We start from the raw sequence: 11,000 nt of genomic DNA, 5'->3' as shown, positions 1-11,000 counted from the left end.
CCTCCACCAAGTTTGGAGGAAACCAGCCTGATGGTTGTTCCGTTTCCTGCTGTCAGCCAGACATTAACACCAATCACATGACCACCTCGGCAGAGGAAACAACGAAGGTATCCAGTACCTCCCTGTGACATGGAGTACAGGCTCCTGTTTCATTCCATAGATCGAATATACAGGGGAGAAAAGACAATACAAGAATTTAACTGAATGACACTGTTCTTATCTTTAATTCTGGTTTCTATAGCAACCTACTCGCAACTTACCTGGGAAACATGTCTGCAGGTGTTCAGTCAGGGCCTCCTGAGTCACAGGCTTATGGGCAGAGTTCATAGCAGAGATAGCCAATAACAATACTTCTCCCAGAGGGATGAACTGCGACTGGCTGATGGGGGACATACTGATGGGTGACACATCACCTGCAGGGAAAAAGAAGACAAAATCAGTCACTCTGAGGTAGTAGCTTGCTATCTGCCATCACCAGAGACAAAAGGGCAGAACGACCACAACATACTGTGTATGCCTACTTCTCACCAACATACAAATCAGTTCTTTGGTCGGGGTCACTGCCATGACCTGTCCTGCTGGACATTTACATCTTAAGGCCTCAATCATTGCACGAACCAGCAGGTGTTTGGTTTTCAGCGACTGCACCTCAAACAGAGATTGTTTTTGTTGAGGGGACTACATTTGGCAGCAGGTCGATACGCACACACAAACCTCAAACAGATATCACTTTAAGTTAGGTGACCTTCCAACTGGTTGGATGGAATTTACCCTTACAAAGGTCCCCGAACATTCACACCTGAGTGAGATGAGATCATCAACAAGTGCGACCTCTGTCCAGCCACATCAAATTCTGTGTGCAACCAAAGCTGCACGAAGAAGAGCGACTCCCACTCCAGGACTCGTCCAGGCGGAGACAGTGTAAGACTTCCCTTCTGTGTCCCATAGCCGGGTAGCTCATTTTTCAGTGTCACTTTGCAGTTCAGTCAATGTCAAACCCATTTGGGGAAGATTATGTCCAGACATTGTGCCACACATACATCCAACACTTAAACCCTGGAGACACCCTTCTAACGGGGAGTTTCAAACCCAAAAACGCACCCACACATAAAAATCCAACGACACTCTGAGTTTCTAGTCATTATCAGAAAGTAGAAGTGAAAACAAAAAGTGTGTAAAGATGTGTGTGCGTGCATGCGTGCGTGCGTGTGTATGCCAATGCTCAGCCTAAGATCCTTGGTGTTGAAACTCCACTGTGCATGGAGGAGCATGGACTGAGTCATTCCAGCCTATCTAACAGGAAAGCATCCTCTCTCCCTCGCCCATCAGTTGTCAGGTAGTTTAGAATCAAAACCTGTAGAATCTGATCCTGTGTCATTTGGAGGATGAATCGTCACGCAGTGTATATCTTGATACCGTCGTCATCATCATCATCATGGTTAATCTTAGTGAGGATTTTTTTTTATCATTTCAATCTCCTGTGTTTGTTGTAGAGGTGTTTATTTGTGGTTTTAAGGGCAGAACATGGAACACACCTCCCTCCCCTGAGGGGACAGCAGCTGCTGAGCCTCCTGCAGTTCTCTGCAGAGGTTGATGACCTGACGGAGCTCTTCCATAACCACGGTTCTAACACTCAAGAGCTCAGCCTTGCCCATCCGTGCTTCCTCCACGTTCTCGCTCTCGGGACTTTGGTGTTGAGACCAACTATCGCCTCCCAGCTACTCTGGGTCTTCTCTGAGGTCAGCCTGGCTCGGGTCTTCTCGACCTCCTCTTGAGCTGGCAGAGATTCCTCTCAAACTTAAATCTCTGAGTTCTGATCTCTGCTCCCTAAAAAATATAGTTTGGCCAAAAATAAGAACTAAGCATCCAAACAACGGCAAACTGGACACTACATTTTCTTCAGACACCATTAATCATAGCTTCAGTGACTCCTTGTTGAAAGTACATGGATAATTATGATGCACAGTGACATAATCCTGGTGACCCTCCTGGTGCAAGGCAGGAAGCTGGCAGTGGATACTGACTCTAACAAAGCTTTCCTGGTTGGACCATATCACCACGGTGGAGAAGGCGATTAATCCGCCAAAGAAGTAGCTGTTTTTCAGCTTGATGGTCTGTATTTCAGAACCTTGAAGCACAGACCAATGGAGAAGATCTGAATCCCTGGTTGGAAAAGAAATTCAGTCAGGATGGTGCCGGGACTCAAACCCGGAACCTTCTTGCTGTGAGGCGACGATGCTAACCACTGCACCACTGTGCCGCCCTACGTTTGAACGCGTTTGAATAAACTGCATCTGCTCCTTGTCTTTTCGACAGAAAAGTCTGGTTCTCCATTCTCTTCCCTAAATACCAGTGGGCACGCAAATTATTGATCCTTTCGATTTGATGGCTTTGTGTGGCATTTACCTGACATATCCACAAACTGTTTAACTTGTGCTTGTGGCCTCAGTTTACTTCCTCATAAATCTCTTCTTTTTGTTAAAATGCAAACAAATTTGTCCTCCATATAATGTAACATGTTTCTCTACGAACCCCAAGTGATGGAGGAACCTCCAGCTGCCCCACGGCCTCCCACGTTAGCTCACGCCAGGATTGTCTGGAGTAAATTAAAGTGTTTACTTTTTCAACTTTCCATATTTTTGACGTCACAAATCTGAAGTCATGGCAGTCACATCCTGTGAGTAATAAAGCTGAAAGGTCATCTCTCAGCCGCGTCTCATTGTTTCTTTAACACGTTGAGCTTGAACACTGCTGTTCCCTCTTTCAGAACTTATGTCAAACAAACAGCGAGTCATGAAGATTACATTACATTTTCATAAAAATAATAAACATGAATGTCCTGGTGGATTTCTCAGGAAATGTGGTCTGAGCCCAGCTCTGGTCCTGCCAGTGTTGCTTTCATCCACATCTCATTGACTCCATCAGTGCACTGAGCTATGATGCATTAACAAACCTGTCAGAAGGACAGAGGACAAAGGGAGAGAGACCAGCACTCCCAGTAACTGCTGGAGACCATGAGATCGTTGGGAGCTCTCAAGAGCTGGCAAGACCACACACTCAAATATAAAACGCTCGTCATTCATTACAAACAATAAATAATCTAAAAAAAGACCGGCGATACACGTCAAATCATCTCCACGGTTTTTATCGACCAAATGCTCAACCTTGGAGAATGGCGGTCCAGAGATTAGAGTACAAAGTAAAAGCTAACTTCACCCAGCAAGAATACAGAATACACACAGAGATGGACAGAGGGGGGCAGACCACAGCTGCAGGCGCTCTGCTGAGGACACTGACCACCACCCTGCTACCCTCCCAACACTGACAGCTGGGCGCCATGCAGAATGAAACCCCTCACACATGCATAGTTTGGGGGGGGGGGGAGTTCTAAAAGAACAGCTGAGTGAGAGGCTATTTCCTGTTGCTTCACATGCCATGTGGCATGAGGTACTAGCTCACTGGAAGAGAGGGCAACTTGTTATAAAATCAAGTGTACTTGTAGCTACTTTGTGCCGTGAAGTAGGGATGCCTCGATTGATCGGCTGCCGATCATCATTAGCTGATTTTCATTTGAGATACGTGACTGCAAACTCTCCGAGCACACCGGTTTTACTGATAGCGCTGTAGCTAAGCTCCACCAGGCAGCGTTTTCCCATCTTGAGGAAGGCATTTCTTCTTCTGTTGTTTCACAAGTGGTATTTAGAGCTCAGATGTTGGCTCCCTGTCAGTGCTGAGCTGGACAGAATTCATAATTTTGGGTTTTCATTTTTTTTAACCAACCCCATTCATATACGATTGGTATCGATATTGCCAGAAAAACCTGATCTTGGCATCCCTGGAACAGAAAAAAGGGAAACTAGCTGGGGCTGCACGGTGGTGCAGTGGTCCTCACTGTCGCCTCACAGCAAGAGGGTTCTGGGTTCAAGTCCTGGCTCCAGCACAGGGTCTTTCTGTGTGGAGTCTCCATGTTCTCCCTGTTCCTGCTGGGTTCTCTCTGGTACTCCAGCTTCCTCCACAGTCCAAAGACATCAAGAGGGGACCAGGTTAATCCAGACTCTAAACTGACTGTAGGTGTGAATGTGAGAGTGAATGGTTGTCTGTCTCTATGTGTTGGCCCTGCGATGGACTGGTGACCTGTCCAGGGGGAACCCCGCCTCTCGCCCGAAGGCTGCTGGGATAGGCTCCACCCCCCTGTGAACCTTAACAGCATAAGTGAAAGAAAATGGATGGATGGATGGAAATTAGTTGGTAAATTACCGATGCTATCAGCAGAGAACATCAACTTTGAACAGCAACATGTTCTACAAATGTGACAGGTTACTCAAGACTTGCAGCCATAAATGTTGAACCCTTTCCAACCGGCCATAAACGTACTAAGACCAATAAGACCTGTTTTTTTTATCTGCAACGGGAACAAGTTTGATCAGCAAGTGAAAGAAGGGTGGAGAAACCAGTTTCCTGGGGACTCTACATCAACCAGGTGGGATTATGTATGCTGCTGCTTTGCTCCTCCTGTTGCAGATTTTTCTGGAAAGATCTCTGGGGGCCTAAACTTCTGGCTTTTGTCTGCAGTGGGAAAAGCCTTAATCAGCATTCAGTCCCAGGTCGAACGACCCTGCTGGGGACACGGGTATTTATCAGCTCGGCTCCGATCAGCATTGATGGGAACACAAAGCTCAGGTTTACACGGTAATTTGCAGCTCGCTTCCAGCACTAACATTCATGGAAATGACGAGCGGTCGGAGCTCAACTTTCTATCTACAGTATAAACATGGAGGAAAGAAAGCTTGTTGCCTCCTCAGGTACCTTCGCCGACTTTGTCATCTCAGCCTCATCTACTTGCATTTGGATCAGTATCAACCAGTTTGTTGAAGCAGGTTTACAAGACTTGTCCTGAGTGCAGTACATGCCATGAACATGGAGTATATGTGGCTCCAAGGGCCGGTTGAAGCTAAATTCATTGGTTACCCAACCATGATTGAGGGCAAGTGAGCAGCTGTTGTGAAAAGCCATACATGTGAGGAGTGAGGAGCCGGTCCTCGTAGACTTGGGAGGAGGACCAGCAGGAACTGAAGTCATGTTATGAATCAGTTTAGTTTGTAATAAAAAGATGAGATGAAAATATCATTCACAATATCTCCATTCAATAAGACAAGGAATGACGACAGCAGGTGTATGAGTCAAGCAGAGGAAGTGTTACGCTGCTAAATAAGAGATTCTTCATCTTCTTTGATGGAAGTTAAATATTTCGGTCAACGTGGGTTTTTTTTTTTTCTTTTCCATCAGCATCCCCAGTTACTGGAGCGACTATATTTGCCTGCTCTAGTTCCACTAGTGAAGAATGGACTGACCCCACTGCAGGCAGCTGGCTGACATACGCAGCACTACAAACATGTCGGCAGGCTGGAGTGAAAGCATCAGCTGTTGAGTTCCATCCTGGTTCCCTGACGCTACAGCGGCACTGCAGTGTCTGATCCTCTCATGCCAATAAAATCACTGAGCTGAAGGTAAAAAAAAGAGCCATTTTGTAGTAGCAGCTGTTAGCTTGCAGCCCTGCTCGCTCCATTACTACTACGCTGTCCAAAAAAAAAAAAACTGTCAGAGACAGACAGACAGACAGGGAGAGAGAGAAAGCTATTCGGGGAGAAAGGAAAACGATATGAAGAGAGGGAGAGAGATGAGGAGAGAAAACTGATGCAGTGAAAGAAGAGGGCTGAGTGGTGAGAGAATAAAAAAGAGTGATGAAGGAGGAATGAGGGAGCATTGATCATCGATGTCTCTCTCACTGCAGTGGTAGTAAACAATCAGCCGGCCTCCTTTGTCCACAGCACTAAACCACACCCCCTCCTTTTGTCATGCTCTCCCTCCCTCCCTCCCTCCTCCATATCTCCCCCCTCTCTCTCCCACCATCCAGTTCTCTCTCCCTCATCCCTCTATTTCTGGTGCTTTCTATAAACCTCCATAATGTGCGTCTCCTAAATGTGTGCATCTATCCCTTCATCTCTGTCTGTCTTGCTCTCTCAGTAAAGCTGTGACGCTATGCTAAGCTCCTGATGCTAACTAGCAGCTGCTGCTAACAGGCTAACTAATGGAAGAGTGCAGCAGACACACACTCAGACAGGCAGACAGATATACAGGGAGTGAGACAGATTCATACCTTGGCTTATAGTGACCCACTCCTCTAGAGAAAAATAGAATCCAGTTAAAAAACCCAGAGTAGCTTCTGGTGGTAGCGCGGCTCTCTTTCACACACACACACACACACACTCACACACACACACACACACTCACACTAGTTCATCCTCCTCTGTCACACACATACTCTGCTCCTCCCCCTCACACACAGGCAACGTCCTCCACTGTTCTCACGCACGCAAGCACACACACACACACACACACACACACACACACACACACACACACACACACACACACACACACACACTCCAAGCCCCCTCCCCTCTTTTCCCACACACACACAAATGAGCATTCAGTCAAGGGCTACCCACAATCCCTTGCGCCACACAAAGACAAGGGGGTGTGACCAATCACATACTGCCTCACTCTGCACCCATATTTTTTTTTCCTCCCTCACTGTGTAATGCCCACTGACACACAAGCTTGTGGGCGGGCTGTCGAGAGGGTTGCCACGACAACGCATCCCAAGTTGCTCTTTGTTGCCACCACTCGTATGTTCACACACATACAAGTATACACACACACACACACGTCTTTTCCCTTCTAAGAACTTTAAAGCATGTCACTGTTCTGACACTGAGTGTGTGTGTGTGTGTGTGTGTGTGTGTGCTTGCATGTATTTGTGTGTGCGTGTGTGTGTGTATGTGCATGCGTGTGTGTTTCCACACAAGCTCTTTAAGCCAGTGTTGCAGTACTGCAGCTGGGTTCTGGTGTGACCCAGTTTGAACAATAAGGCTGGATGTAGGACACACACACACACACACACACACACACATACACACACACACACAGTGATGATATACGGGTCTGTATGATCATAATCAGACAGTTATTTCATTATTATAATTAATACCACGTGATGAGAACTGGACAGTAAACTTGAATCATACTACAGTTAGTATCAGTATTTGGCATGTAGTACAATACTGACTATATTGCAGTTCCAGTACAATAAAGCATCATCTTAGTGGTTATCACCACGTTTCCTAGCAACAAGAAAGTGCTCCTCTGTGATTTTGTCTACTTCTGTCTCGTTAGTTGGGTTATTTCTGCTGCCTCTCTTTAGCACCTGTATTTTAGCACATACATGACCTTTGGCTCAGCTCACATGATCAGACCAAGAGAAAAACAAGAATAGATTGTGTTTTGGTTCATTCTAATGCTCACTTTTCCCATATGAGTCCTCAGCTGTTCGCATGAGCTCTTTTTCCAAAGATGGAACATGGAACTCTGACTGGGAACATGACGTGCATTTGTCACATTTACACATTTCCATTAATGCACCGTACGCCCTGAGTCAGAGAAAATTCATGTCCCCCAGTGCTTTAAATTGGTTCTTTCACAGTGTTTCTTCTAACAGAAGATAGCCGGGATTAAAAAAAAGGAATTCTAATGACGACTGCACATCTCTTTCTTGTCTGACCCTGTGCTGCGGCAACATCCAACACTAGTAAACTCAGACTTACACCATGTTAACACCAAGACAGAAAAAGAAACATTCAGAACAGCTCATTCATTGTGAGTCTATTTGGTTGTGCGCCAACTGCATCCTACTAATGATTTCACAATATCTGAACATTTTTAAAGCCCATTGATGTATGTTGCAAGTATCTTGGATAATTCGGTTAGCCTGGAAACTGCTAAGTGATATTGTTTGGATTTCTACATTTAATCCATAGTAAGTGCATCGCCTCCCCCACGGGTCGAAGCCGTACTTCACCCACTAGATGGCAGCACCTGTGGCCGATCAAACTTGAAACACTTTGTCGTACTGACTAAGGCTTTACCTCCAGTCTAAATTCTTGCTTGTGTTGTAAGTCCCTTTGGAAAAAAGCATCTGCCAAAGGAAACTTTAGAATTATAGATTTGCAAAAAGTGTATCTTGCCTCGAAAGGCAAAAAAACATTTTTTGGGTGAAGAATAATTTTAATACAACCTATTCAGTCTTTGCACGTAGCAACAACATTATTTGCATGAAGAGCGAGAAGTGAGAGCTAATCTCAAGTGGTCACTAGAGAGTTGGAACTTTGTGTTGGGATCAGCCAGACACATGTTAATGCAGGTCTGAACAGGGCCAAAGTGAGTGATTAGCATGTGAAACAACGGCTCAGAGAGCCTGACTGGTTGGGGCTGGTCCGCAGGGGTCAACCAGTTGACAAGTAAGAAAGAGATGAAATGGGGGGAGGGGTGTTCCCTGTTCTTCTAAGGAACCCCTATTCGCACCTCGAACAACTCCAAGATCACGGTGCTATGCAAGTTGCCTTAAGCAGTCCTTGAGAGGGCACTTTGACTGTTTTGATCAGATACTCTACACCGATCGTTCCCTCCCACATGTCAACCCTGGAATTTAACTCTTTAGATCAAATCATACAGGAAGCATAGCATATGTGCTTCAAGATAGAAAAAATTACATTTTACATCTGACAGTTTGTGGGAGGACACTTTTTCGTCTACTTTTAAAAGAAGACAGTGTTGTAGCAACCTGAGCACAAGTATAGCTGCTGTAAAGTATCGGATAGATTTGATAATCAAGGGGATCTTTCCATGAGTACTCACGATGACGGAGCGCAGATATGTACACTATAAATGAGGGTCATCAGCGAAAGATAGACGGACTGCGGTATGGATGAATGATGGACCCATGTGGAAACATATAGCAGCTGTTGTGGCAGAACAAAACAGCAGTGGGCCAAGAACTGACCCTGGAGGGACTCTGTATTCAGGAGTTATCAGCTGTGCCGAAAAAGCCCGCAGTTGCAGGCTAGTGCCGGTTTGCTGGACAAAGAGCAAAAATTAGGGCTCACAGGTACTGGACAGATGCCAGCTCATGTGTAAGGTGTTGAAGCCTTAAACTCTATTTAAACATGAAGTGCTGCAGCGATTCATTAGAATGGGGGTAGTGTGCCACAACACCGAAGCAAAGAAGAGTTGAGTCGGACTCATCTTCCTGACAATTGTAAGCTGATGTCACGCCATGGCCTTCAATCACAAACATCCATGTTGGGTAGTGATAGAGTGCCTGAAAGCTGTTTGCCACCTGCTAGGGAGGACAAAAGATGAAGAAGCCCACATTATCCTGCTTTCTCTCAAGCAGCACCGCTAGAAGATCAACCGTCTCTGCGATGGTCTCTCCCGAGCTGTGAAATCCCTCGCTGCTGGAGCACAGGGATGTCCATGAGGGCAGCCAAGTTGAGATTTCTGGTTAGTATCGACTTGTGAGATGGGGAGACTGGCTTTCTATAACTGGTCTGGGATGTCATACTGCTCCAAAGTCAGCCTGAAATATAACTGAAGGCTAGCTCTTTCCAGTCTAACAGTTCTGTCCTCGCTGGGGTTACTGTGTGTAACCAATATTAGCCTTTGCCTCTGGCTTGCAGTCTACGCTGCAGCAAAGGTAACCATCTTCCTTTGGTTCATGTCCATCTGTTTTGATTCTGTTAGGGAGTTTGTCTCGTTGCTTGTTTTGGTGAATGATTTAGTGGTTTATGAGCAAGTTACTGCCACCTTCTGGATGGGGGGGGGGGGGGGGGGGGGGTTGGGGGTTACAGTTCACAACTTAAGTCACATGAACTGGCCAGATACGATATGCTACCTGAACATGAATAACAGTGAGACATGGGGGAGCCGCTGTCCTCCATTAGGCATTCACCTGTTTTCACCACAGGTGCTCAGTCATCATGGTAACCAAGAGTATGAGTCAGTGTCATCCAAATACTGCACCAGTTGCATTTTTCAATTTTTAATTTTTCATCTGATCTGTCTGTTAACATGACAGCCATGTTGGCAAAGATGAGGTTCAAATCAGATCAGTTTCCACATATGAATCAGGCCTGAAACAGATTTGGGTCTCTTGTACCAGACGGTGTGAATGAGTCCTTCGTGTTCCAGCTGCTGAAGAAGAACTGCACTTTTGTAATGATGGCTGCTCCACAGTCAAGAAACATCCTTAACAGATCGTTAAGAACCCTGACCAGGGTAGCTTCTGAACAGCCATGCATTCTACAACCAAGCTGGTGAATACTAAATTGTTATGTAACAGATATGTACATAATCCGTGATATACAATCTTCTCTGTAATATTTCCCTGGGAACAGAAGATTTGAGCTTTGTCTTTGAGAAACACATGGATCACTCTTTCAACAGTCCTCTCCTCCATGTCTTGCTCTGTAATTCAACCACCTATCATTCAGGTTTGTATGTGACAGAGAAACCCAGCAGGCCAATCACAGGATGTTCCTGAATGTCAAGGATCCTGTCCTCGGGAGGAGGCATCCTAACACGTCGAGACCTTCAGAGGCCGTGAACACCCTTCGCTAACATTTGAGGTGTGAGTCAAGTTCCATCATCAGTTCGACGCTACATCCTCTGGAACTGAGGACATTATCAGCGGAGGACAGCAATTGAGTTGCAATACTTTGTACTACTACAAATATTTTGGAGTTAAAAAAAAAATTCAACAAGTGGGTACCCAGTGCATGGCGATGCCAGGAAACATAACATAAGTTAGGCTTAGCGAACAAAACAATGGAAATATGTATCAACCACAGACACTTTATCAACTACCGTAAGAAACGTGTTAAATAGAGGTTTGATTGTATATTCCACATGAAATTAATGCAAACCATGATATAAGAAGAACTCTAGGAAGTACAAGGAGCCGAGAGTCCACACAGGCAGCTCTACTGCGTCAGAAACACAAGTCTGAGTGTTTGTCATCAGGCAGAGTGGTTGTGGGACGTGAAGGTGCAGCAACAGGTCTGCTAGCAGAGACAGCAGGTTTCCGTTAGTGTACTAGAGCAATT

The 11,000-nt window shown here is 45.6% G+C and overlaps 1 protein-coding gene across 3 annotated transcripts in view; it reads right to left on the bottom strand.

The window, feature by feature from the left end:
• Positions 1-11,000, bottom strand: part of LOC147250502 (storkhead-box protein 2-like) — a 62,531-nt gene that overhangs the window by 24,036 nt on the left and 27,495 nt on the right. For 2 of the 3 annotated variants that reach the window (XM_086222785.1, XM_086222786.1), the window contains exon 2: positions 261-413. In XM_086222785.1, the coding sequence (XP_086078911.1) occupies positions 261-413 (153 nt within the window). Of the gene's footprint in view, positions 1-260; positions 414-6,157; positions 6,374-11,000 lie in introns of those variants that run through there. The other variant, XM_086222787.1, reaches the window with a different exon arrangement.

Source organism: Aulostomus chinensis, chromosome 13 (assembly GCF_037954235.1).
Source record: "Aulostomus chinensis isolate RoL2024-O1b breed Wild chromosome 13, RoL_Achi_v1.0, whole genome shotgun sequence".
NCBI classification, from domain to species: Eukaryota; Metazoa; Chordata; class Actinopteri; order Syngnathiformes; family Aulostomidae; genus Aulostomus; species Aulostomus chinensis.
The sequence above is the reverse complement of the archived record's forward strand: the minus strand, read 5'-3'. Positions and strand labels throughout refer to the sequence as shown.